Here is a 26,374-nt window from a genome sequence, read left to right as displayed (position 1 = left end):
AGTTTTGACATTAAAATTTGTGCCATTTTTAAGTTCAAATTGGAGCAGTCATCTGGTTTAAATGGGGGGGGGGGGGGTTAACTTGGGGCTGTGTTGAGGTTGAACTTGGAGCCGTTTCAAAGCTGCAATTAGGTCTGTTTCGAAGTTCAAATTTCAGGTTAAATTCTGGGGTGTTGTCAGGGTCAAATTTAAGCTCTAAAATGGGGATGTTTTCAGATTCCAATCCAGGTTGTTTTCAGGTTGAACTTGGGTCCATCAAGTTGAAAGGAGGGCTATTTTCACATTGCAACTTGGGCTGCTTTCAGTTCATTGATTGGACTCTAGATGTCAGGAACATTCAAACTTGAGAACGTGCCCAGTTTGCGCCGAGGGTTGGTCGTAGGCCTTACCTCGGGCACACCGATCTTCCGACAGGCGTCCAGGAAGTTCTCCACGTTCCGGCGACACTTGGCCATGCTGAGTTTGGGCTGTCGCAAAATAAATGTCAGTGAAGGATTCCAAAGTAGTGGTACATAAAAGCAAAGGCGGGCACAGCAGGGCGTACCACAGCGGGCGAGGGCACGTGGATGCTGCCAACTGAGCGCGGGCGAATGTGATTGGCCAGGTGGCAAAGCACTACGCCATCCATCAGTGAGTTGCCCAGGTCGTCGGGAAGAACCACCTTCAGGCGGCTCTCAATACTCTGCAGAAGAAGGGGGAGCATTTCCTTATTTCAAGTCCATATTTCTTTTTTTTACCATTTTACAGTTGTAATTAAAACTTTGGAGCAGTGAAGCAGCATGAAATTTGGGACCTGAAACACCCCAAGAAATGGCCAAATTGACACAAATAAGGCTGGTTCAATACAAAATGGCAGACTTCCTGTGTCCTTTCAGGCATTTGTGTGGGTCTACTCATGGTGGACACGTCCACTAAATTTCATGCTGCTAAGACAAACTGTCTTTGCAACTGGAAAGGGCAAAATTGATACAAAAAAAAAAAGAGACTGATTCAATCCAAAATGGCATACTTGCTGTCTCTTTTCTGACTTTGCTTCTTGACGTTTTTGTTCATCTACTCATGATAGACAAGCCTACCAAATTTCATGTTGTTAATTCAAACTGGGTCCGGGGAGGCGGGGGGGGGGGGGGGGGGGGGGGGGTAAGTACTAGGGGTCGCCTACTTACATCTCTGAGCTGTTCCATCAGCTCTAGCTCTTCTCTCAGCTGCTCCATCTTCCTCCTCATGGTGAACTGAGGGTCCACACACTCCAGACTCTTGTGGCTGCGTAGGAACACTGAACAAAAAGTAGAAAAAGTAGTTGTAGAAGTAATTTTTTTAAAGCAAAATAACTCATTCAGGGAGGCACGGTGGACAACTTGTTAGAGCGTCAGCCTCACAGTTCTGAGGACCCGGGTTCAATCACCGGCCCCGCCTGTGTGGAGTTTGCATGTTCTCCCCGTGCCTGCGTGGGTTTTCTCCGGGCACTCCGGTTTCCTCCCACATCCCAAAAACATGCATTAATTGGAGACTCTAAATTGCCCGTAGGTGTGACTGTGAGTGCGAATGGTTGTTTGTTTGTATGTGCCCTGCGATTGGCTGGCAACCAGTTCAGGGTGTAACCAGCCTCCTGCCCGATGACAGCTCGGATAGGCTCCAGCACGCCCGCAACCCTAGTGAGGAGCAGCGGCTCAGAAAATGGATGGATGGATAACTCATTCACTGGCAGCCATTTTCAAAGCAGATTTCCCTATAAGTAATTTCAGAGCATTTTCACTGATCCTTCGAGACCCACAGAATATTGTTCTGTGACAATATAATCACCAAACCTACCAAGATAAACAGCAAATTTTTTTCACCATTAAAAAGGTTTGTTTCTAGCTTTTTCCTTTCTTTAGTAATCTGCAGTAGAACATGGGTTGGTTTCACCAAAAACAGCAGTTTCTGACCAAAAAGTGGAGAGAAGTAGCTTTTTGTAAAAAGAAACCTGTCGAGCAGAACCATGATTTTGACGCAAATGTCTTTTGCTTTTGTGACACCTCAAACTATAAGAACAAAAATATGCTGTAGAAAGAGCTTCTGATGGTAAAATAGTAAATGGATTACATTTATGTAGTGCTTTAACTACACCATCACTGTGCCCAAAGCACTTTACAGATCACACACTCACACATTCACACACAGATTTGTTTATTGATGGATATCCAACTATGAAATGCGCCCTGAGGGCTGATGACTCACCACATGGCTCGAGTTGAATGTGACTTTTTTTTACATGGCATTTACCAATCGCTACATGATCTACCTCATCTTTTCTCACGATCGGGCACAAACTTTGAACTACCTACCCTGAAAAATACTCTGTTCAAACCTAAATTTTCTATTCGAGTGTCAGGTGCCTAAACTTGTCCGATGTCCAACTTGTTGGCATTTCTCTCCCTTATAATCGACGTGACAAGCTGAGCTTCATCGCTTAATCTTTATCCTCAACTCAGAAGCTGTACTGATCTCAAATCAAAAGTGCTCCAACACCGCCATCTAGATGGATCTGTACATCATTACAGTGGTTTACAAACCTGAATTTCAGAGACAAGCTGAGCCAGACGTCTACACCTACCGTTAGAAAACTGTACTTGACGAATATATACGCCGGTGGCAGTAAACGTTTGGATTCCAGCTGACCAATATAAACGGCCACTGCAGTGAAGGAGTTCAGTGTAAATCGTTCTACCAGGCAAAACTAAACATTTTCATTGCGAACAAATATAGTGTTTTAATTGCAACTGACTTTTAGTGCACTTGTTTGCACCCCTTGCATTGTCCTACGAACGTCCCATTTTTCCCACGGTGAACTGAAATGGGGCTGCTGGGAACATAGTGTGAATGTAGTAAAAAAAGACACGTCCCACTTTTCCTTGAATGGACCAACACCTTCACTAATGAGGCGTGTGTGTGTGTGTGTCTGAGTGCGTGCGTGTCTGAGTGCGTGTGTGTTGGAGTAACAAAATTAAACATGATTAAAGCGAAACGTCAAGTCAGTTGCAAATAGCAGAGACTTAATAGACCTGAAATAGTGTCGTCGTTGTCCCCCCCCGTGGGTCATCTCTTGATGACGCACAAGCACACAGAACACTTCCTGGTGATTTCACAGGCCTCGGGGCTTGGAACCATTGCAATCTATTACTTGCTACCATGTCACGCTAACTAACTTGTGGCGTTTTGTGCAATTTTTCAAACTTTTAGAAAAGAAATTGACTTCTATTTAACAAATATGAATTTTTCCTCGCGGCACAGTGATATTGTTAGCCTAATAGCATGTGTTTTTTTCTTGTTTTACAAAACGTTGAAAAAACGACAGGCAAATATGCTATTAAGATCACGATATAATACGATTGGATTATGATGAGTCGGCATGGTGGATGGCTGGTCACCACAGTTCTGGGGACCGGGGTTCAAATCCGGGCCCCGCCTGTGTGGAGTTTGCATGTTCTCCCCGTGCCTGCGTGGGTTTTCGCCAGGTATTCCGGTTTGCATGGTAGGTTAATTGAAGACTCTACAATTGGCCGTAGGTGTGAATGTGAGCGTGAATGGTTGTTTATTCATATGTGCCCTGCAATTGGATGGTGACCAGTTCTGGGTGTACCCCGTCTCTCGCCCGAAGATAGCTGGGATGGGGCTCCAGCACGCCCGCATCACTAGTGAGGATAAGCTGTACAGAAAATGGATGGACTTTTTCCTCAAAAAAAAGTCCTGTGGAACAAAAACATTGTGAGCCTTTTTTCTTAAAAACAAGAATAAAATTATTGAAAAGTTTTTTTTTCCCTCTACATTTTTCTTCAAGAAAATGGATATCATCCATAAAAAAAAAAATAACCTTCAGGGTCGTAAACCGTGGACACCCCGTAATTTTTATACCACCTAGTCTATGACCAATCCATAATGGGTCCTGACACGTCAGTTGAGAATCGCTGGTTTAGGGTATGATTATTTGCAAACTGCATCATGTCGCCAATGAAACAAACAAACAAACAAACAAAAAAAACAGCAAAGTGATCTCTCAAAGTACTGATTGTAATTCTTGGCTACCTGTCTATGACCAACTTTTTGGGTCCCGTCCCACTATTTGAGAATCAATGGTTTGGGACATGATTATTGGCAAATTGCATGTCCTGTAAAAGCTAAGGATAAAAAACGGTAATCAAATCCGAGGACCGCTTGTCATTTTTTACTTCCTATCTGTGACACACCCATAATAAAATCACTGGTTTAGGACATGATTATTGGTAAATTTCATCACCTACACAAGCCAAAGAAAACAAACAAATCAGAGGACCGCCAGATTTTTTTTTTTTGGGTCCTAACCCATCAGTTGAGAATTTCTGGTTAAGTGCATGATTACCAGCACATTGCATAATGTCCTGTAAACAAAGGTGATCAAATCTGAGGCCCTGGGTTTGCGTTGGTTCCGAAACCTACCACGCTCCGGCACGCCTCCGTTGCCGCGGCTACGGCGAAAACCACAGAAGAGCGGCGGGGCCTGTGAGAGATGGGAGGGGGAGGGCGAGGGAGGAGGCGAGCAGGGCAGCGAGGACGGGGCTATAACCGGGGAGAGGGGGTATGCATGCGGGCAGGTGCATTGTGGGTAAAAGTCCATGCGGCGGATCATCGCAACAGTCGTAAATAAACGGGGAAAAAAAATAATCAAAAGATGTCAAAATGGGAGACGACAACACAAGACAGCACACATAAAAAAACAAAGATTCATGTTAGCATCACGCTTGCTTTATTAGCGGTTAGCAACACGTCACATGCTAAGCAAACAAAAGGCCCTTTGGAGGCAAAGCGAGCAAGCACAACAAGTGTTTAGCATATTAGCGGCGGTAGGGACCGGTTAACTAAGGCTAGCAATAAGCGCAGTTAGCTAGGATTTACTACTTTATTTCAACCGATAACGCAGAGACGGCTTTACTACAACATAGACGCAACAAAAGTTTACGATGGAGTATGGTTCAAATCACTTTGATTGGACTCGTGAGACCCCATATAACATTTGTACTGGCGTATTTAATATAACATTTGTATTAAAACTCACCTGAGCGAGGTTTCAGTCCAAATGGTACGCTGGAGAGTGCGGGAAATCTGCCATCAGACTGATCTAGTCGCTATGGTAACACAAATGTAAAAAAATCAATGAGTTTTCTGGCAAAATGGACAGACACTAACACACCTAAAAAATGGCTGCACACACAAACCACACAGCTGTGCAACGCTGCGAAGTTAATCTTAAAATAGCACATGGACTTGACCCTAAAATAGCCACTTCAATGACTTTCTGTGTATATTTTGGCATGGTTTTGTGAGACTTTTTTTATGGGTTTACTCACGATAGACATATGAAGCAGGCTTTGGGGGCTCAATAAAAAAAAAAAAAAAAAAAAACATTGAAATGGCCAAATGGGCCTTAAAGCTGAAATAGCGAAGATTGCATTCATTGTCTCCAGGGATGATCATCGTGGCAGGTTCAATTCCAATGAATGGGAGCAGATGATGAGCATAACCTCAAAATATCCCCCTCTCTTTTAATTTTCACCCACATCCCCTCAGATCACGTTGATGTACTGTGGCTTCCCAATGATAGTAATGGGTCACGGGCGTACTACTGGCTGCAACCCTCGCAGGGCGAAGGGCTGGAATGGGGAGGAGAACTGGGAAGAAAAAACAAATAAATTCAAAAGGAACCAGCCAGGGTAACTTTTCGCCCTGCCCGTGGCTGCTCGCAGCCCGGCACATCTTTACCGGACGCGAGGGCGTCGACGACCCGCTGGAGAGGATTGAGGTGGGAGGAGCATATCAATGTTGCGCAAATGAAGCGAATGCGCGTTCAGTGTGCATAAATAACCCTGCGATCAAACTCTTGCGAGGGACACAAGTCTGAACGTAGCATTATGGAAGAGCGCGACATCGCGATGAATGCTCGGTCGCCCCCAAGCTTCGAACACTAGTAGACACCGTCACATGGACTAGGTCTCCAACGAATACTAGAATATTTCGAATACTTTGAATACAAAAAACGCTTGAGGAATTTTCTCTACCTCGGGACTCCCCTTATTCAACTCACTCACTGCCAGCCCTCCCAGTTTGATACTGTATCTGTAATTATGTGTGTACGACGTTAAGAGGGCGGACGGGGTGAGTAGTGTGACGTAAGTGTAAGGAAAGGTCAGTCTGGGAAGACGCTGTTGGCATGAGTTGTGGCTGACAGAAGCTCATAAGTTTGTGATGATCTTGTGTTGCTGCGAGTTCAATACAGTGACTGAAAGTGCACTGGCCAAATCCTTCCTCCTTGACCACTTCAGAGGGCATTACAATACTCTTGGTCTATACAGTCGCTGTTATGTCATGTTACAATCGCGCACACTGTAGTTGTATATTATGGCCAGCGTACTACCATCGTATCATCAAGTGGCTACATTTGAGTTAAATACTGCGAGTGAAAAAATAAATAAATGCGAGTGGCAAAGTTTGTGAAAAAAGTTGATGAAGGTAACATTTGTGTTTCCTATCGAGGTGTCTTCATTTTCATCTTCATTTTAGTTTAGTAAGTGTGGTCTAAGATCATAAACCCACAGCCACGAACCTACTGTATGATGTCACATCCTAAAATGCTAGCTTTGAAGTTTTACAACAGGTTCCTTATCCCTTGTCAATTAATGACGTATGTTTTTTTTATATATACTTACAAGAAATGCTAAGAATGTTAAGAAGAAAAAATGCAAACTTTAAACTGAAATTTATGTTTTCTTGCCTCATTGAAAATATTTCTCAAAACGAAAATACAGTTTGCCGCTCAATGTGAATTTACGAAATAAAACAATTATCTAAAAAAAGAAAAACAATTGGTCGTTGATTTTTAAGTGAAATGGCTTAGTTTTTCATGTGTAGTCATAATTGGTCTTTAACGAAGCAAAACTATAATTAATCCGAATACTGGATTATTCGATAATGTTTTTAGTAGGATATTCGAATACTAAAATATTCGATAGCCGCAGCCCTAATATGGACCAATCAGAGCCAAGCTGCTTTCCATATTTTGAATGAGCGATCCTATCAGAGCAAAGCTCGTTTACATGTCGCATAATATTGAGAAATCGGACGGTCTCAAATACTAGGTGGAAAAGACCAACGAGAATGGCTTGAAAAAGGACATTTTGGGTATTTCCAACCAAAATTATCAAGCAAACCCAATAAAAGGACACCAAAGATTCTAAACATTAAATTTACCACCAAAAAAAAACTATGTACCTTAAATTCAAAATGGCAGACTCCCCTGTGTATTCACAGACATTGCTTCTTGAGACTTTTTGGGCGGGTCTAGTTATGATGACTAAGTTTGATGTTGATAAGTGAAACTGGCTTCAGGGGCTGAATTTTTGCAAAAATTGAAGGAGTCCTGGAAAAGCCCAAAGAGACTTTAAAATGTCCACTTCAAATCAAAGTGCCTAACTTCTGTGTCTTTCAGACATGGCTTCTTGAGAGCTTTTCATTACGTCTATTCATAATAGACACACCTATCAAATGTCCTGTTCCTTTTATCCCTGACGCATCGGCGACGACACGTCAGGGATAACCTAACCCTGCTAGATATTGAAAATTCCAAGTTTTCTGGGAAAAAGGGGCAAAAGCACTTATTCACAGGACATTTTCTGACCCTTTCCGAGTCAAAATAAGCAAAAAAGTCCAGGCAGACATTTTGAGGCTTAGGTGTTAAAGGGTTAAATGAAACAGGCTCAGAGGGTAGCATTTTCAAAACAATTGAGAGACCCCTGCAAATAGCAAAATTGACCCTAAAACGGCCACTTTAACGCAAAATAGCTAACCTTGTGTGTCTTGGCTTCTTCAAACTTCTTTGGCCTACCAAATTTCATGTTATAAAGTGAAACTAGATTGCGAGGCTGAATTAAAAAATAAAACCGGTGCTCACACACAAAGCAACAAAAAGCCAGTCGGGTTCTGCGTCAAACACACAAACCACAGCAGACCAAACCACGCCAGTAAACTGCGCGTCGGTTTAACCGAACGACATGATGGCGGCCAGCTCGACAGACAGGATGCCCAACCTACCGCAGGTTGCACCACGTTTTTACCTGGATGGACAAGTGCCACTCGTACTGGCAGCATGCGAGCTGGGCCTCAAAGCGGGCCTTCTCTAGAATCATCTGTCGCTTCTTCTGGAACTCATAGCCACCTCCCACCTCTTCCTCCTCCACCACATGCTGCAGCAGGATGCAGGTGAGGCTTTCAAAATAAACTTCATGGGGCCAATTCATACCGATTTATACCCAGTTTACACAGCCTTTCATCAAAGTGCCATTTAGACAAAAATAGCGCAATGCTTTCAATCTGACTGCCTAACATGCCATCGTTCAATGTTGCATTTCCTAACCCTGTAAAACCAAACAACTCGTATGTAAAACTGAATTTACGTCATCAAGAACTCCACACATACTTCCTTAAATATGTCCACGCCCGTTATTTCTCGTTAACTGTGCAATCAATGCGACTTTTCTCTCCCTTTGTAGGACTTGCTAGGATTAAGGCTTAAATTAAATTCATTTAAGAGATTGCAGTTCCAGTACACTCACCTGTTAATTATTTATATTCACAAAGCATAATACAATTTCAGTATAATTTTATAGTGATGTGAAAAATTTGGACTTGTCTGTTTTTGAAGAAAATACATACTTTTGAATAAAAGTTAAGACTTTTTTTTCCTTCCCAAATTTACCTATTAATTGCTTAATTTATATGAATTTAGAATACCTTACATCAAAATTCTAATCAGTCATCATGATTAATACATTCAAGTTGGGTGAACATACCTTTGGTGTGGTGACGTCATCATCGCTGTCCTGCCCGCTAAGGGGGAAACAAAAAGTCCCATTAGGACGTGCCACAGAAGTCTTACCCGCAAGAAATGCGTGATGGTAGACCATCCATCCATTTTCTGAGGCGCTTATCCTCGGGTCGGGTCGCGGGCTGCTGGAGCCTATCCCAGCTATCTTCGGGCGGGAGTTGGGGTACACTCTGAACCGGTCGCCAGCCAATCGCAGGGCACATAGAAACAAACAACCATTCGCACTCACATTCACACCTACGGGAAATTTAGAGTCCTCAATCAACGTACCACGCATGGTTTTGGGATGTGGGAGGAAACCGGAGTGCATAGCATCACAAAAAAAAAATATATTTGGTCAAGAAAGTAGTAGTTGCCCATGGAAATGATGTCGTTTTGAAACACTATTTAGTCACAAAAGGCTACATTAAACAGCGAAAATTGAATAAATAACCCTAACCCTACCCCAACAGGTAGGTATGTTTTTGTTCAATTTACGCCACTTAACATTTTTTTGAAAAGCCTATAAACACATATAAACACACCTACAACAAGACAAACACATTTAATAAGAGAGAGCAAGAGCAATGGATAGCACAAAAATAAATATAACAGTATAAAAAAAATAGAGTAACAACTGTAATCAAAATCTTCAATATATAGTTTGTACTTCTCAGTGGGAAGTTCCCATTGGGAGCACTTATTAAAAGAGCATATACTGTATGTGAAACATTATGAAACAAAGGTTTTGAACAAGCATAACCTCTAAAACGGTTAAGCTGTTAAGAGTTGTTAAACTGAAATGTAAAATTGTTTGAGACTGGCGGTGGGGAGTGGTTCTGATGGTGTAGTGGTACATTTGCCTGACTTCAGTGCAGGCAGCGTGGGTTCAGTTCCCACTCAGTGACGGTGTGAAAGTGAGTGCGAATGGTCGTCCGTGTCTATATGTGCCCTTTTTTTTTTATTTAGGAAATGAGAGAACACTGAGCACTGTTGTGCTCATATGTTTGATTACCAGGGCAGAATTTGTAAGATGTGTACAATTCTTTATTATGTTCTAATATCATTATATCAGTGGCATAAAAAACATCAACAATCCTCTCATTTATCATGAAAGTTTTGGGGAAAATATATCATTCTAAAAAATTTCCTATCGTGGCAGGCCTAAACTCATATTGAGAGAGAGCAAGAGCAATGGATAACAAAAATATTCTACAAACAGTATAAAAGATAGATTAACAACTGCAATAAAAATCTGCAATATAGTGGGACCACGAAACAAGAACCGTGATGTAGCGGGTGTATCTGTATTTTGTGATAAGTTGCAGGGACTCATTGTTTCCATGACACGTGCATCCCGGACTCACATAGTCTCAAGTGTAAAATGATCTATGCAAGGCAATGCAATATTTTGCAATTAGAACTCAATATTTGTCCACAAAAAGGCTATGAAATGTTTGGTTATGCCTGGGGAGGGGGGGGGACGACACACATTTAAGAGGCCAAAGAAAAAAAATATTTGCCTTAAAAGGCCACGTTTCCAATATATATATTTTTTCTAAAACACACTCCACCTGTGGAGCTTTGTGGACCAAAAATATGATGGTTGGCCGCACGAAAGTTGTATTTTGGAATGAAATGCTTCATTTTGACGCCAAAACTGTATACTGTAAAATACCACAAGAACAGCAATCTGCCAGCATCCATCGGCGCTGACTTACTTGACAGACTCTTCCACTGTGACCAATTCCACGGGGTACAGTTGCACCCCGCACAGGTCCTCATGCTCCAAGTTGATTCTAAAGGGCACAAACCACAGGTTGCTAAAAAAATTCTGAATAGAAATATGACATCCTGACTAAGGTGTAGCTCTGACCTGCTGGGATCCTGAAGTAGCTCCACAGCCTCTTTAAGCTGGCTGATCATGTCCAAGTGCAGCCCACTGTCCCCTGTTACCTTTGACCTGGAACTAACACAAATAACCCACTTCTATTGACTTAAGTTTGTTTCAAATAAATATTCTAAATACATATTAAGAATGAAATGAATAATCATATTTCAAATTAATTATAATTTAGTAATTGTAGCATACAGCAACCCTAGTGAGGATAAGTGGTACAGAAAATGGATGGATGGATGGATAATTGCAGCGATTTCTTGTGTCAATTCATTATAAATAATTAATGGGAAAAATGAGTTCCGATGTGTATTATTTTCAATACTTTTTGATGAATTGTTATTGTTTTTTTTGTAGTTTTTAACTTCTAATTACTATATTCATTTAATATAGTATAAATGTTTATGTAAATATACAACATATGATATAATAGTAACAGTGAGAATGAAAATAAAATTATATGAATGGTAACAGATTAACCGTAGGTAATTCAGGATGGGCACTGAGTCATGAAACCTCTTAGCCAATGTGGCTAAACAATATAAAAATCTCCTAGCCACACTTGTGTGTAGTTAGCCACAACATCACGTGTGTTTATGTGGCTAAACCTTGAGCCACACTTAGCCAGTCCTCGTCACTAGGAAGCCGATAAATATTAACGATGTGGGCCTAATTAAAACTAAGTACTCATCATTCAGAAGTAGGGCTCAATAAAATACTCTTAATTGCAAGGTTTTTTTTTTTTTTTTTTTTTAAACAAGTATTGTGATTGCGATTTAGCATGCGATTTCTTGGGAGGAAGTTTGTTATCTTCAGCATTGTACAGTAAACACAAGAAATAAATTATTGTATAGTATGACCAACACAACATTGGATATAGCCAACAAATAAACAACTATTTCCTCTAGGCCAGGCCTAAAAGTTGTGAGAAATTGATATGAATTGCATATGAGTTTCAATAATAAATATGCATGTTTCAAATTTGACGCACGGCGGCTTCGGGTCTGGTCTTCCCCGATGCGCCGCTTCCCGCAGCTGGGAAACCCGTGAGCTTGACTGCTTTTAGCCAGCAGTGGCGGGACGGCGGATTGAAGCATTTTACGAAGAGGGTGAAAAAAACTAAACCATTAACACCGTTCGCACATGGCAGAATGAGTGTGCCCACTTTTTATCACGAAGGTCTTTTGAGTTTTGACACAGGCAATTTTGATTCGCCAGCGTGGCAAACATTTGCTTCGCCACATCCTGTTTCAATAAGCCATTGACAAGGTGGGGAAGAGGCGGCGCAAACCCTGCTAATTTCACGTTAATTAGAACTAGAAACATTTTAAAATAAATAAATAACCAAGTATTCAATCAGTTCATATTACCTAGAACCATACACACACACACACACACACACACACACATATATATATATATATATATATATATATATATATATATATAAATGCACAATTCCCAGCTAAAAACATTTATTGACATCTCATTCACTAAATGGGCTTTAGCAGTTAGCTATAATAATAATAATAATAAAAATATGAATGAACATATACATTGATATTAATTTTCATAAAGAAAACTAATATAAATACATCTTTTAGATCATAAAAACTTTCATTTACACTTCAAGTTTTAATTTGTCTAACTGAATCTCATTTGTCAAATGTGTGAGTGCTATCAAATAAAAAAAATATTTAAACAAATACATTATTTTTCATGATTACTTAAAATTTAAAAATATATATTTAAAAAATGGTGGTCTGCCGCTTAAATATTTTTTGAAAGCAAATATAATAATTAAGGCTTAATAAAACATCTGGTGACATTCTGAACTCTTTCGGAATCACTCAGCATTAGCATCATTAGCCATAAATGCTAACTGGGACATCTCTGAAAGCAAATTTCTCACCGCTGCGCTGTGGTCCAGTGCAAGTCTTCATCGATCCTCAGCGGCTCGTCTAAGTCTGCCGACGTCGTCGTACGCTCCTGAAAGCCAAACACGCACCGTAAATGTCAGTCACTTTTGCATATAAACGCAATATTTTATCGTTAAAACACTATATTTGCTCACAAAAAGCTTACATTAGGCTATGAAAATGTCATGTGTTGCCATAATCATTTGTTCAGCAAAAGGCTGACACTAAAACATGATTATTTTGCCTTAAAAGCTTTAAGGCATGACTGAATTTCGCTTGAACAACCTACTTTCACATGTCAATGCAATAATTGGCCATTAAGACACTTTATTTGTTCACAAAAAGGCTTTATTAGGCGATGATAATGTCACGTTGCCACTAAAATGTCATTTGTTGAGGAAAAGGCTCTATTTTGCTCTAAAATGTAGCAAGCCAAAAAAAGGCTAGTGTCACCTTCAAAACTTATATTTCACCATTAAAACACCGTATTGGTTCACAAAAAGGCAAAATTAGGCTATGAAAGTGTTGGGTTTTGCCTGAAATAAAAAAATACAATTTTACATTCAAAGTTCAATTAAGTTAAAGGGTAAATGTTGCCATCTAATTTTGACAACTTTCCACATAAATGCAATATTCTGCCATACTAGATTTGCTCACAAGAAGACTTTAATAGACAAGGCATCAGTGACATGATGACATCTGACAACAGAAATGCTAACAAACACACACCAGCATTTTAGAGAAATGTTCTTCTTCTTCTTTGCCACAGAATTGTATATTTGACCTCATATTTGTGCACACAAATGCAGTGAATGATCACAGAAATGTGTATTTTGAGACAAAAATCCTATATATTCAGACAGGAAGGTGGTAGTTTCCCATGGAAATGCAGTATTTTTATTTATTTATTTTTTTTAAAACTACATTTGTTCCCCAAAAGGCGACATTAGGCTATGAAGAAAGGATGACTCACAACAAATGTTCTTGTCGTCACACTCATGAATATTTTATGCACAGGCGCTTCGTTGCACGGTAACATCCAGAAGAAAGCCTGTCTTAAAAATTCTTTCACCATGTTTGTCACGGCAAAATGTCATGTTTTCATGGTTGATTGTGGTCTTTTGTGAGCAAATAGACTGCTTTATAATCACAATATTGACTTTCAAATGGGAACAGCTTATTTTCGTAAAAATGTGTATTTTAAAGCAAAATGTGTATTTGTGGCCTTTAGTTTTTAAATAACAGTGCTTTGACGTAGTACAGATGCTTTCATCGCTTAATGTAGACAATTTGTGACCAAATATAGTGTTTTCATGACAAATGGGTGCATTTCCGCAGGGAACTCCCACTTTCTTGGCCAAATATATAGCTTTAGCGTCAAGATATAGTATTTTGGGAGCAATGTATGGCAACTTTTTGTGATGAACTATACATTCATGTGCACAAATATGAAACTTGTGTTGACAAATAGGCCATGTTTGTGGCAAAGAATTGTTTGACGACAAGATGTTAAAGCTTTTGTGGACATTTTTGTCAGAGATGATGGATGTTGGTCATGGCAAAATATTTTAGTAGTCTAATATTGCCTTTGGTAAACAAATACAGTGGTTTAATAACAAAATATAATATTTATAAGGGAAACTAGCCTGTTTGAGCTAAATTCCAGACCGGTGAAGAAAAGAACCCAAGCTGCTCGAGGTCCAGTGTGAAATATCCACAGTCAGTCATGATTTGGGGTGCAATTTCCAGTGCAGGTGTTGGTAAACTCTGCTTTCTTCAATCCAAGGTCACCACAACAGTCTACCAGAACGTTTTAGAGGACTTCATGATTCCTTCTGCTGAGGATCTGAATGGAGATGCAGACTTCATCTTCCAGCAGGACCTGGCCCCTGCCCATACCGTCAGAAGCACCAAAACCTGGTTTGATGCCCATGCCATCACAGTGCTTGACTGGTCAGCCAACTCGCCGGATCTAAACCCCATTGAGAATCTATGGGGTATTATCAAGAGGAAAATGAGGGGCACCAGACCCAAAAACAAAGAAGAACTGAAAGCAAGCATCAAGGAAATCTGGGCTTGCATAACTCCCAGGCAATGCCACAGGCTGATTGCCTCAATGCCACGGCACATCGAGGCAGTGATTACAGCAAAGGGATTCCCAACCAAGAATTGAAGATGAACATATCATTTTGAAGGTAACATATTTTGATTGATTTAATGTGATCCTGTTTCTATGTCCCCTGCGATTGGCTGGCGACCGGTTCAGTGTGTAGCCCGCCTCCCACCCGAAGATAGTTGGGATAGGCTCCAGCAGCCCGCGAGACCCTAGTGAGGATAAGCTATAAAGATAATGGATGGATAATGTGATCCTAATTTATTTATTTTTTTCTACAAATACTGAGAAGTAAATGGGGATTTCTTCACAGTATTAAAATTTGTTGAATTCCTGATTTTGTGGGTTTCACGAGCTGGAAGCCCAAATTATGTAAAAATAAACATATAAATACTTGAAATTGTTAAATTGTGGGCCCTGAATCTATAATCTGTAAACGTTTAATTTTTTGAATGGAATTATGGAAATAAATCCACTTTTCCATGATCTACTAATTTTTTGGAAAGGGTCTGTATATATATGTTTTTAGATTTAGTGGCAAAACATTGCATTTTCATAACCTAATGTTGCCTTTGTATGAACAAATACAGTGCGTTAATGACAAACTATAACATTTATTAGGGAAATTAGCCTGTCTGAGCAAAATTATTTGGCAAACTGTAGCCTTTTCTTTAACAAATCGAGGTTCTTTTTGGTTTAAGTACCAAAATAGGGACTTTTCATAGCCAATGTGACCTTTTGTGAGCTAATATAGTGTTTTAATGACACAATATCACATTTGGGAAATTTGAGCCAAATTCCAAGTAGCCTTTTCCTCAACACATAGTATTTTATTGTTTTAGTGGCAAAACATAGGCTAATGTTGCCTTTTTATGAACAAATACATTTGTTTTAATAGAAAAATACAACATTTGTACGCAAAACTAGCCTGCTTGAGCTAAATTCTGTATAGCCTTTTCCTCAACAAATAGTATTTCTTTAGTCTTAGTGACAAAAAAACATTATAGATTTACAGCCTAATCTGGACTTTTTGTGAACATATATAGGGTGTTACTGGCAAAAGATTGCATTTCTGTGGCTTGGAAGCCAAATTGTCCAAAATGACCCAGGTGCTATTTCACTGACTGATGAAGAGTGCTGTCCCAAAGCTTTTGTCCACACAGTGTATTCTAATCAGTACTTTTTTGCAGCTGGATGAAAAAGAATTAAAAAAAAGTTTACAAGCCCGTTAGGCTTTGTTGTGCCTTATGTCCTTATTTGGTCACAGGCGACTTTACACGATGAGGTAAGCGCAACGGACTCGCCCTAATATAGCCCACCAAGCGAGCGGCGGCGTCTCGATAGGCCAGCTGCTCCCTCAGCGCCTCTGTTGGGCTCTCCTCGATAAGCCGCACCGCCTCCGAGCTGGGATCTGCATGGAAAAAGACAGGCTAAAGATTCCACACAGTTGGTGCAGCCGAGCACTAATTCACCGATTGCGGGAAACCGTGTGTCTGTGTGGAAATCCACATCATCTGCAATTTCCCACTTTTTTAGTTTGTGTGTGAAAGAAAGGAGCAAAAAAAGACAGTGCTTTAATTTTTTGTAATCTCTTGTCTGAAAGAGACTCAACGTTCCACAAAACTGGTGCATTCGAGCACTACTTCACTGATTGTTTCCACTTAGTTGGATTTTGTGTGAAAGACACTGGCGGCTAAATTCCAGCCTCTGAATATACAAAATCTCTGTGTGAAAGAGGCTAGAGAGTTCCCAATATTGCCGCATCCGAGGACAAATTCACTTATTGGCCCCCTTTGTTGGGTTCTGTGTGAAAGATACAGGCAACTGAATGCCAGCTCTACTGCTGTGCCAGTTTTGTGGAGACTCAGTGGGAACGAGGCGAGAACGTTTGTACAATTGGTGCATCCAAGCACTAATTCACTGATTGATCCCTCTTGACTTGACTGGGTTCTGTGTGAAAGACACAAGTGAATAAATGTTATTCTAAAGTTAATGAGGGTGAAGGGGGCTTTCATTTGGAGATGTCAGACAAGAAAATGCTAACAATTGAGTTTCTCAGCATCCATTCTAATGTCCCGTCTGCGCTGACCCGGTTGAGGCTGATTGAAGTCTATTTAAGTGGCGCATCTGGGGAGTGCGTGCGTGTGCGCGCACCTGTCAGGGAGCTGATGTGTTCGCTGGAGTCGTCTTTACTGAGTCCGTCCTCCTCCGTGATGTGACTCATTGGAACGTTGAGACTCAAACTGTCTTCATCCGATGGCTATGCGCACAACAACATAACACACGTTATACACAGTACACACACTCACGCACATCCATGCACACACATAAAAGGGTAATGAATCATACTGAGGGCTGTTTCTAATATTTTGACCCCTTGCGAAGGACAAGATATTCATCTTGCGCCCACAATAATGAATGTACTGTTCAATTAATGTCTCTGATGACATTGCCTCAATCCAAATGGAATATTTAATAAATATTCATATTAATTTAACATGAGTAAAAAAAGTTACTTGATTTGCAATATTTTTTGCAATTTAACAACAAATTGAATAGCTAAAAATGAATTTTACATTTAATTGAATCAAAGTACCGGTATATGTTTTACTTTGTAATTTTTGTCATTTTTATTTAAATTAATTTAGAAAGAAAAACATTTCTGACAGTATTACTCAAAAGTGATTTTATTTTTAAATATAAACTTTGTAATAAATTGACTTATTTTGTAATTGGTTTATATTCAATCCAATTTAATTACATTTGTATTAAATAAAAATATATTTTAATATACCTTTCTATAAAACCCTATCATTTTGAATAATCAAAAAAGAAATCGTAAATGCAAATAAATAAAAAAATTCTACATTTTAATAAATACTCATATATTTTTAAATTAATCTGTAGGTTTTTTTTTATTTGAACACATTTAATTAAATCAATACAAAACACAGATACCTATCAGTGTCCATCAATAAAAATGAGATGTTTTACCCCTTCTAACACCAAATAGCAGAAGTGTACTTGATGTGAGGGGAGACATAATCTACGAGCAAAAGCATGCATGCAGCTTTCACAAAAGTAACAACAACTGTAATAATATGCGGAATCCATAGACGGATTCGCCTATTTAAGCTTGCAGCAAAAGGATTTGGATTTATGAAAGTATAATCACAGGTGGAGTCAGGACCAACATCAATGTCACAAGTGTAGAATATAATATAATATATATATATATAAACACCTTAAATATCCCACAAACATTCCGCCAGCACTACACTGTTGCTCTCATAAAAACTTTATGAAATGCATGGGATGAAGTGCAGTGCAGAAGTCCATAGATGGATTTGGCGATTTAAGCTTGCAGCAAAAGCAATGGGACTTTTCAAAGAATAACTTAAATAAAGTCATTACAAACATCAAGCGTATAAGTATACTTTATATGCAGTATACAGAATATATTTAGACACATACACGGCGTACCTCCGTTGCTGATAGCCTCTTGTCTCCAATATCACTGCCGACTCCAGAGTCGCTGTCCTGCTTCCTTTGCTGCTCCATGTCCTCCACACTACACACGCACACACGCACGCACGCACTCACGCACACACACAAACACGCACACACACACACACACACCTGAAGCACAGTTCTCTCCTCTCTGTACCCACCAATAAATTGATGACTTGAAAGCCTTGCAACCAGAGGATCGAAGGTTCGTAGCCCTGCTCGAGTGCATGTGGTCATTATGTCCCTGGGCAAGACACTTAACCCGCATTTCCTATGAATGAATGTGGTTGGATGTTTGGTGGTGATCTGAAGGGCCGTAGGCGTAGAATGGCAGCCACACTTCCGTCAGACTGCCCAGGGCAGCTGTGGCTACACAAGTAGCTTACCACCACTAGGGTGTGACTGAATGAATGAATAAAGTGTGCAATTGTAAAGCATCTTTGAGTGTCTTGAAAATCGCTATAAAAGTGGTATACATTATTATTATTATTGAAAGGACCATCCCAGAAAGGCTCAGTTATTCACAAGCAAGCATGAGGTGAGGCTCACCACTTTGTGAACAACTACATGAGCAAATAGTCCAACAGTTAAAGAACAAAATTTTTCAATGTGCAATTGCAAGGAATTTAGGGACTTCATCATGCAGGGTCCATAATATACTCACAAGATTCAGAGAATCTGGAGAAATATTTGCAGGTAAGCGGCAAGGCCAAAAACCAACATTGATTGCGCGTGAACTTCGATTCCTCAGATGGCATTGCATTAAAAACCGGCATCCTGTGGGTACAGGAACACTTCAGAAAACCATTCTCAGTTGACGCAATTCATCGCTACAGCAACAAATGCAAGTTAAAACTACCAAGCAAAGCAAAGCCATATATCAACAATACCCAGAAACGGCGCTGGCTTCTCTTGGCCCAAGCTCATCTAAAATGACGCTAAGTGGAAAAGTGTGCTGTGCTCTGACAAGTCCAAATTTCAAATTGTTTTTGGAAATCATGGATGTCGTCTCCTCCAGGCCAAAGAAGAAACGGACCATCCGGATTGTTATGAGTACAAAGTTCAAAAGTCAGCATCGGTGATGGTATAGGGGTGTGTTTGTCCCCACGGCATGGGTAACTTGCACATCTGTGAAGGCACCATTAATTCTGAAAGGTACATACAGGATTTGGAGCAACATATGCTGCCATCCAAGCAATGTCTTTTTCATGGACGCCCCTGCTTATTTTAGCAAGACAATGCCAAACCACATTCTGCACGTGTTACAACAGCATGGCTTCGTAGTAAAAGAGTGCGGGTACTAGACTGGCCTCCCAACAGTCCAGACCTGTCTCCCATTGAAAATGAACTAATAGGTACTTGAGACGCGGTGTCTATTAAAAAAGGAACTGTCATTATTTGAGAAAATAATGTATGTATAAATGCTGCTATTTTGTTTGACTAGCAACGTTTGTTTTCCTGTAACTAGTGTTTGACTAAAGCCCCTGCTTTAGCAGCCGTTCCTCGTCACTACCATTAGCTTCTACCATTAGCCTCCCAAAATGTAACTCACCGCGTCAGGCTGAGGCGCTCCATGACAGGGAGGTAGAGCGCGTCGGCCATCTTGTCGCTGCGACACGCCTCAATGCTGAGATACTTGAAGATGTGAACTTTACCCTTAAGACAGATCTGAGGGGGGAAGGAGAGAACAGGTTTTAGTCCTGACAGTAGGTTCTTAATTCCAAGAGAAGGTTTTAGACCAGCGAGGTTTTCATCCCAAGAGAGGTTTTTCAGTCCCAAATTAAAATTCTCACCCGGAGAGAATGGTCCAGTTCCAAGAAAATGTTCTAGTCCCAAGAGAGAGTTTTAGTCCGGAGAGAAGGCTCTAATCTCGATAGAAGGTTCTCATCCCAAGAGTCCCAACATTTTAGTCCAGTGAGAAAGTCCTAGTCACAAGTGAAGGATTTAGTCCAGAGAGAAGGTTCTAATTTGGAGATAAAGTTCTAGTCCCAAGAGAAGGTTTGTGTCCCGAGGGATGGTTCTGGTCCAAAGAGAAGGCTTGTAGTGTATAGTCTAGTCCCAGGGAAAGTTCTAGTCCCAAGAGATTCTAATACAGAGACAAGGTTATTGTGAAAATAGAGGTTTTTAGTCCTGAGAGAAGCTTCTAGTCCAGGGAAAAGGTTCTAGTCCCAAGGTAAGGTTCCATGCCCGAGTGAATGGTCTGGGCCGGTAACAAGAAAAGGTTTTAATCACAAGAGAAAGGTCTAGTCCTGAGAGAGAATGGTCTAGTCCTGAGGGAAGGTTTTTGTCCCAAGAGAATGCACTAGTCCGAAGATAAGGTTTTAGTCCCCAGAGAAGGTTTTAGTCCCACGAGAATGGCCTAGTGATTCGACAAAAATCCTACTCCGAAGAGAAGGTTTTAGTCCCTAAAGAAGGTTCATACTTCATGCACAGTAGATGTATCATCTTTTTTTAAATTTATTTTTATTAATTTAAAAATGTATTAGCAAACCTTTAAAAAAGTTTTTAATGCTATCGTTATGTGATTGTGTGTAGAATTTTTAAGAGAGAATTTATTTTGAGATAAGGCTGGAACATAACAAAATGTGGAAAAAGGTGACGCGCTGTGAATACTTTCCAGGTGCGCCGTATATAAACGTGGGCGGCGACAGCGGCAGACAGATGGTGGAACCGGTAGAGGTGGGCGGCGGTACCTGTGCTGGGGGGCTCTGCAGCGGGTTGTTCTCCAGCCGCAGCGCCTGTAGCTGCGCCATCTTCCGGTAGCTCAGCGGAATGGTGGACACCTTGTTGCACGAGAAGTCCAACTTGACCAGAGGAAGGTCGGCCAGGTCTGCATGCACACACCAACAGCTAAGCTAAGCTAAAAAAGATTGCAATCTTACTATATATTGATACACCAACTGTTAGCGTTTGTAGTAGCTGACTAAAGACCACAATTTACCAAAGCGAGTTCCGGATTCATGTATCTTTTATGGCTGTATGTTAACATACCGACAATGTTAACATGTTAGAATCACTCCTCATTAGAAATAGTACTCGACTACAGGACATGATGTAAATTTCCTAGTGATGTGCCTTCACATTTTCTGTATTCGGGTTGCTATTCATGTAATATGTTAACATAAAAATTGTTAGCAAGTAGGCATTTGATCAATTCTCATTAGAAATAGTACCTGACACCCTGATGTGAAATCTTTATTTATCTACATAAGCAAGTTCTGTATTCATGCTGCTATCTTGCTATATATTAGCATAGTAACTGTGAGCATGTTATCATTTGTACAGTTCTCATGAGAAAAAATACCTGACGTGATGATTTAAAATTGTTATTCATCTGTCTAAGGAATTTCTTTATTGAAGTTGCAATCTTCCTATATGTTAGCAAATCAACTGTTAGCATTTTAGCAATTCTCATTTGAAATCCGAAATTGTAAAATCCTTAGTGATCTACCTCAGCCTTTTCTGTACTCAGTGTGCTGTATTGCTACAAATTAGCATACAACTGTTAGTTTGTTAGCATTCTGCCTTTTTTTAGTATGACACTAACCTGTCCACTGAGGCCCGAGACGTCGCAGACTTAACATTAAGTATCTTCGCGGGTTCTGAGATGTTAGCATGCTTTTTGTTAGCGTTATTAGCATTTCATCAATTCCCATTTAGAATGCTATCCTTATCAAGCAAGTTATGTATTAATGTTGGTCTATGGTGGTGTTTTAGCATATCAACTGTTGGCATATTAGCCACTGATGGTGTAGTGGTACACTCGCCTGACTTTGATGCGGGCAGCGTGGGTTCAGTTCCTAGTCAGTGACGGTGTGAATGTGAGTGCGAATGGTTGTCCGTGTCTTTATGTGCCCTGTGACTGACTGGTGACCAGTTCAGAGTGTAGTCCGACTTTCGCCCGAAGTCAACTGGGATAGGCTCCAGCGCCCTGCGACCCTAACCAGGATAAGCGGTGTTGAAAATGGATGGATGGTACTGTTAGCATATTAGCTTTTTATCAGTTCTCACTCAGCTTTAGAAGTATAGCGCCTGTCCACTGAGGCCTGATACGTTTCAGATTCAACATGTCTGCACTTGTTGTTGGATAGCCAGATGTTAGAATGCTACCCGTTAGCATTGTTAGGATTTACAATTTTGTCGCAGCGTTGTGGCCGACCAACCTTCTGGAAGGACGCAGAGCAGGTTCCGGCGTACATTGAGCTCCCTTAGAGCTCGCAGTCGTCCGATGTGTCGTGGAAGAGTTGTGAGCTCGTTACAGCTGATGTCCTGCAGGAGGAGACAAACGCAACCTTTATATGTTTTTTTTTTTTTTTTTTTTTTTTAACTGTAATTGTATAGTAGTCCAAAACAGTGGCGCGAGGCTCACCAGCTCCATGAGGCGGCGTAGTTGTCCGACGCTCTCGGGTAGGCTGACAAGTTTGTTGTTGCTGGCATTGAGGACTCTGAGCGGTAAAGTGCACAAGCAGGCCGGTAGAGAGCTCAGCTGATTGCGACTGATAATACAAGAAGAAATGCCATCATTGATGATGTCAATCACACAGAAAACGACACTCTCAACACAATATATCATGTCTTCGAGGACTTTTACAATACAGTATGTTCCTCTGCGCCATTCAGGCCAGTGCAATTTGTATGTCCTTAAAGGACTATTCTTTAACGAAATGGATGAAGATACGCCTGAGGCGATACGATTACTCAAATTTCAATCCCGTATACTGCCAATTATGTTATGACACAATTAACTCCAATTACTGTACGGTACGATTAACTGTAATAAACTATACAATACAATTCAGTCAATTGAGATATTGTTAGCCTAATAGCATGTGTTTTTTCTTGCTTTACAAAACGTTGAGAAAATGTCGATATCACAATATAATACGATTGGATTATGATGAGCCGGCACGGTGGAGGCTGGTTAGCACATCTGCCTCACAGTTCTGGGGACCGGGATTCAAATCCCGGCCCCGCCTGTGTGGAGTTTGCATGTTCTCCCCGTGCCTGCGTGGGTTTTACCCGGGTACTCCGGTTTCCTGCCACATCCCAAAAACATGCGTGGTAGGTTGATTGAAGACTCCAAATTGCCCGTAGGTGTGACTGTGAGTGCGAATGGTTTATATGTATATATTTTGTTTACATGTGCCCTGCGATTGGCTGGTGCCCTGCGATTGGTTGGCAACGGGTTCAGGGTGTACCCCGCCTCCCGCCCGAAGATAGCTGGGAAAGGCTCCAGCAGCCCGCGACCGTAGTGAGGAGAAACGGTAAAGAAAATGGATGGATGGATGGATTATGATGCGATAGGATGTGATTTATTCCAGTTAGGATACAATAATAACATTCCAACGAATCACGGTAAGATCCAATCCAATTACGATGATTCATATTTCGATGAGATGTGATACAATGCGATTCACAAAAAAAATAACATTCAATACGATTCACTTCAATTCTGATACAATAACAAAAATTACCATGAGATATGATTCACTCCAACTACAAATTGAATCTAATCTGATTCACTCCAGTTAATATGCAAAACGATTTACTCAAATTAAGACAGGGTGGCTTCAATTGGCTGGCAACTAATCCACGGTGTACCCCGCCTTTCACTCCAATTACGATAGGATACAATGATTCCTCTCAATTAATAAGCGATACAATTCACTTCAATTAAAATGTGACACGCTATGACTTGCCCAAATTAAGATGCAATACGATACGCGTCACTTCAATTAATATGCGGTAAGCTTGATTGAAATGAAGATGCGATACGACTAGGGCTGCAATGAGTACTTAGGTATTTTGAGTAACTTGAATAAAAACATGCTCGAGGTATTTTCTCTGCGTCTGGCAACCGTTGTTTTTCTATTGTAACATGTAAGGGACGCACAGGCCACTATTAATGTAGCACAATGCGGTTACATCACCCATCTACACAAGGAAAGGAAGCGAATGTTACGTATCTGATTCACGCCGCGGGAAGATTAAAGAGGCGAGCAGGAACGGCGAAGACTTAGAAAAATGCTAGAAAAAAGACAGCTGTCTATAGTGTGTAAACATGACAGATTAAACAACACCAAGGCGAACACCATGACGTGTAATATTTGGAACACAGACCTAACCTATTACAAAAGCACGTCTTCTATGTTGCAACATTTGCGCCAAAGAAAGCCAGAATTGGGTGAACGACCCGATACAAGGTAAGATTAACGTAACGCAAATCAGTTTTATTCATTTTTATTAGTGTTTGAAATTCCCTTTCTGGAAATGTTTCTAGATAAGAGAACACAGTTTGCTGCTATACAGAATATTAATTTTGCAAATAAAAACTTATCTAAAAAAGAAAAACAATTGTCAGACATTTTTAAGTGAAATGTCTTATTTTCTCATGTATTCATAATTGCTCTTTGACCAAGCAAAAATATATTTTATACGAATAATCGATTATACGATAGAAATTTCAGTAGGATACTTGAATACTGAAATATGCGATAGCTGCAGGCCTAGATACAACTCACTAGTTTGTTTCCTTGTCTTTCCACATATTTTGTGTACCTGAGGTTGAGCGAGGTGAGCGAGTGCAGGCTGATGACGGCATCCGGGATGCTCCTGATGCAATTGTGGTACAGGTTGAGGGTCTCCAAGGCCACCAGGTGGCACACTTCTGAGGGAACGTCAGACAGACGGTTCTTGGACAAATCTGAACATACGAAAACACATAAAAAGGCTTTTAAAATCAAAAGTTCAACTCATCTCAAACTGTTTTGACTGACATATCAAGACCCACAGAATATTGTCTTCTTTTACAATATAAGCATCGAACCAACCAAAATAAATAATACAGTACTCTTCTTTCAGCAGAAAAAAATATTTTCTAGCTTTTTCCCTTATTTACTAACCAACAGTATGGGTTGGTTTCACCAAAAACACTGGTTTCTGATTAAAAAGCGGCAAAACGAGCTTTTGGTGAAAATAAACATCTCAAGCAGAACAGGGAGTTTGACACTAATATTTATTACTTTTGTGACACCTCAAACTATAAAACAACAAGACCGAGAAAGTGCTCTTGATGGCAAATCAATTATTTACGGACATACAACTAAGTAATGCCCCGTGAGCAACACTGACTCATCGCACGGCTTGAGTTGAACGTCAGAGGCTTTTGCCATTCACTCCAGGCTTTTATTTTTTTTTACATAGCGTTTGCCATTCACTCCACAGACTACGTCATCTTTTCTCACGATGGCGACACACACTTTATACTACCTATCGCCACACATACTCTGTTTATACCATACATATACATACACCGTTTGAATGTGAGGTGCCTAAACTGTTCTGACTTCTGACATGTTGGCATTTCGCTCCCTCTTAATTGACGTGACAAGTCAAGATTCATCCCTTAATTTTGATCTTCCACTCAAAAGCAGTGCTGATCTCAAATCCAACGCAACGTCACCATCGACTGGCGGCTGCTTGTAATTACAGTTATTTAGAAGCTTGAATTTCACAGACAAGCTCGGCGAGACCCTCTTCCGCCTCTACCTATTAAAAGAAAAAGCACTGGACAATTAAGATGGCACCAGAGAACCGTTTATTGCTTTTGCATGAGCACAAAAAACAGCGAATTTGCTTTTGTAATAAATGTATTTAATTGCAAAAATTTGTTAAAGACATGGACAACCACGCGTGCACGCACACATACACACACACACACACACACTGTATGTGACGAGCAGGGAAATAAAATAGTCAATCACAAAAAATTATTTGCCATAAAAATACTGTAGTGCTTTACCTCAAAAACACTATATGTAGTGGACGTTTACTGTAAATCCTCCAATGGTCAGTACCTATGGGCAGGGTGTAAACTTTAGCCTTGGTGTGTGTGTCTGTGGGGGGGGGGGGGTGAGGCAGCTGCATCCTCAGGAAAAAGGCGAGACGCCTCCCTATAATAACACACTCAACCAAAAGTGCAACAAAAACACGACTGCACTGCACCGCCATTCTGCCATTCTTCATCATCACCATCCTCCGCCTCAAAAGGAAATGACAATGTC

General features: G+C 40.5%; 1 protein-coding gene across 6 annotated transcripts in view; it reads right to left on the bottom strand.

Moving 5' to 3' along the window:
• The window catches only part of lrch1 (leucine-rich repeats and calponin homology (CH) domain containing 1), a 46,330-nt gene that overhangs the window by 6,096 nt on the left and 13,860 nt on the right, over positions 1 to 26,374 (bottom strand). For 2 of the 6 annotated variants that reach the window (XM_061691406.1, XM_061691401.1), the window contains exons 2-18: positions 24,870 to 25,014; positions 22,681 to 22,807; positions 22,475 to 22,580; positions 21,005 to 21,141; positions 19,864 to 19,979; positions 18,276 to 18,372; positions 16,956 to 17,061; positions 16,106 to 16,212; positions 12,682 to 12,758; positions 10,749 to 10,841; positions 10,594 to 10,671; positions 8,859 to 8,895; positions 5,072 to 5,141; positions 4,456 to 4,575; positions 1,167 to 1,276; positions 545 to 682; positions 390 to 467 (exon numbers count right to left, since the gene is read on the bottom strand). In XM_061691406.1, the coding sequence (XP_061547390.1) occupies positions 390 to 467; positions 545 to 682; positions 1,167 to 1,276; positions 4,456 to 4,575; positions 5,072 to 5,141; positions 8,859 to 8,895; positions 10,594 to 10,671; positions 10,749 to 10,841; positions 12,682 to 12,758; positions 16,106 to 16,212; positions 16,956 to 17,061; positions 18,276 to 18,372; positions 19,864 to 19,979; positions 21,005 to 21,141; positions 22,475 to 22,580; positions 22,681 to 22,807; positions 24,870 to 25,014 (1,742 nt within the window). The remainder of the gene's footprint in view (positions 1 to 389; positions 468 to 544; positions 683 to 1,166; positions 1,277 to 4,455; positions 4,576 to 5,071; positions 5,142 to 8,858; positions 8,896 to 10,593; positions 10,672 to 10,748; positions 10,842 to 12,681; positions 12,759 to 16,105; positions 16,213 to 16,955; positions 17,062 to 18,275; positions 18,373 to 19,863; positions 19,980 to 21,004; positions 21,142 to 22,474; positions 22,581 to 22,680; positions 22,808 to 24,869; positions 25,015 to 26,374) is intronic. The other 4 variants (XM_061691407.1, XM_061691404.1, XM_061691403.1 and 1 more) reach the window with 3 other exon arrangements.

The sequence above is a fragment of the Phycodurus eques genome, chromosome 12 (assembly GCF_024500275.1).
Source record: "Phycodurus eques isolate BA_2022a chromosome 12, UOR_Pequ_1.1, whole genome shotgun sequence".
Taxonomy (NCBI): domain Eukaryota; kingdom Metazoa; phylum Chordata; class Actinopteri; order Syngnathiformes; family Syngnathidae; genus Phycodurus; species Phycodurus eques.
The sequence above is the reverse complement of the archived record's forward strand: the minus strand, read 5'-3'. Positions and strand labels throughout refer to the sequence as shown.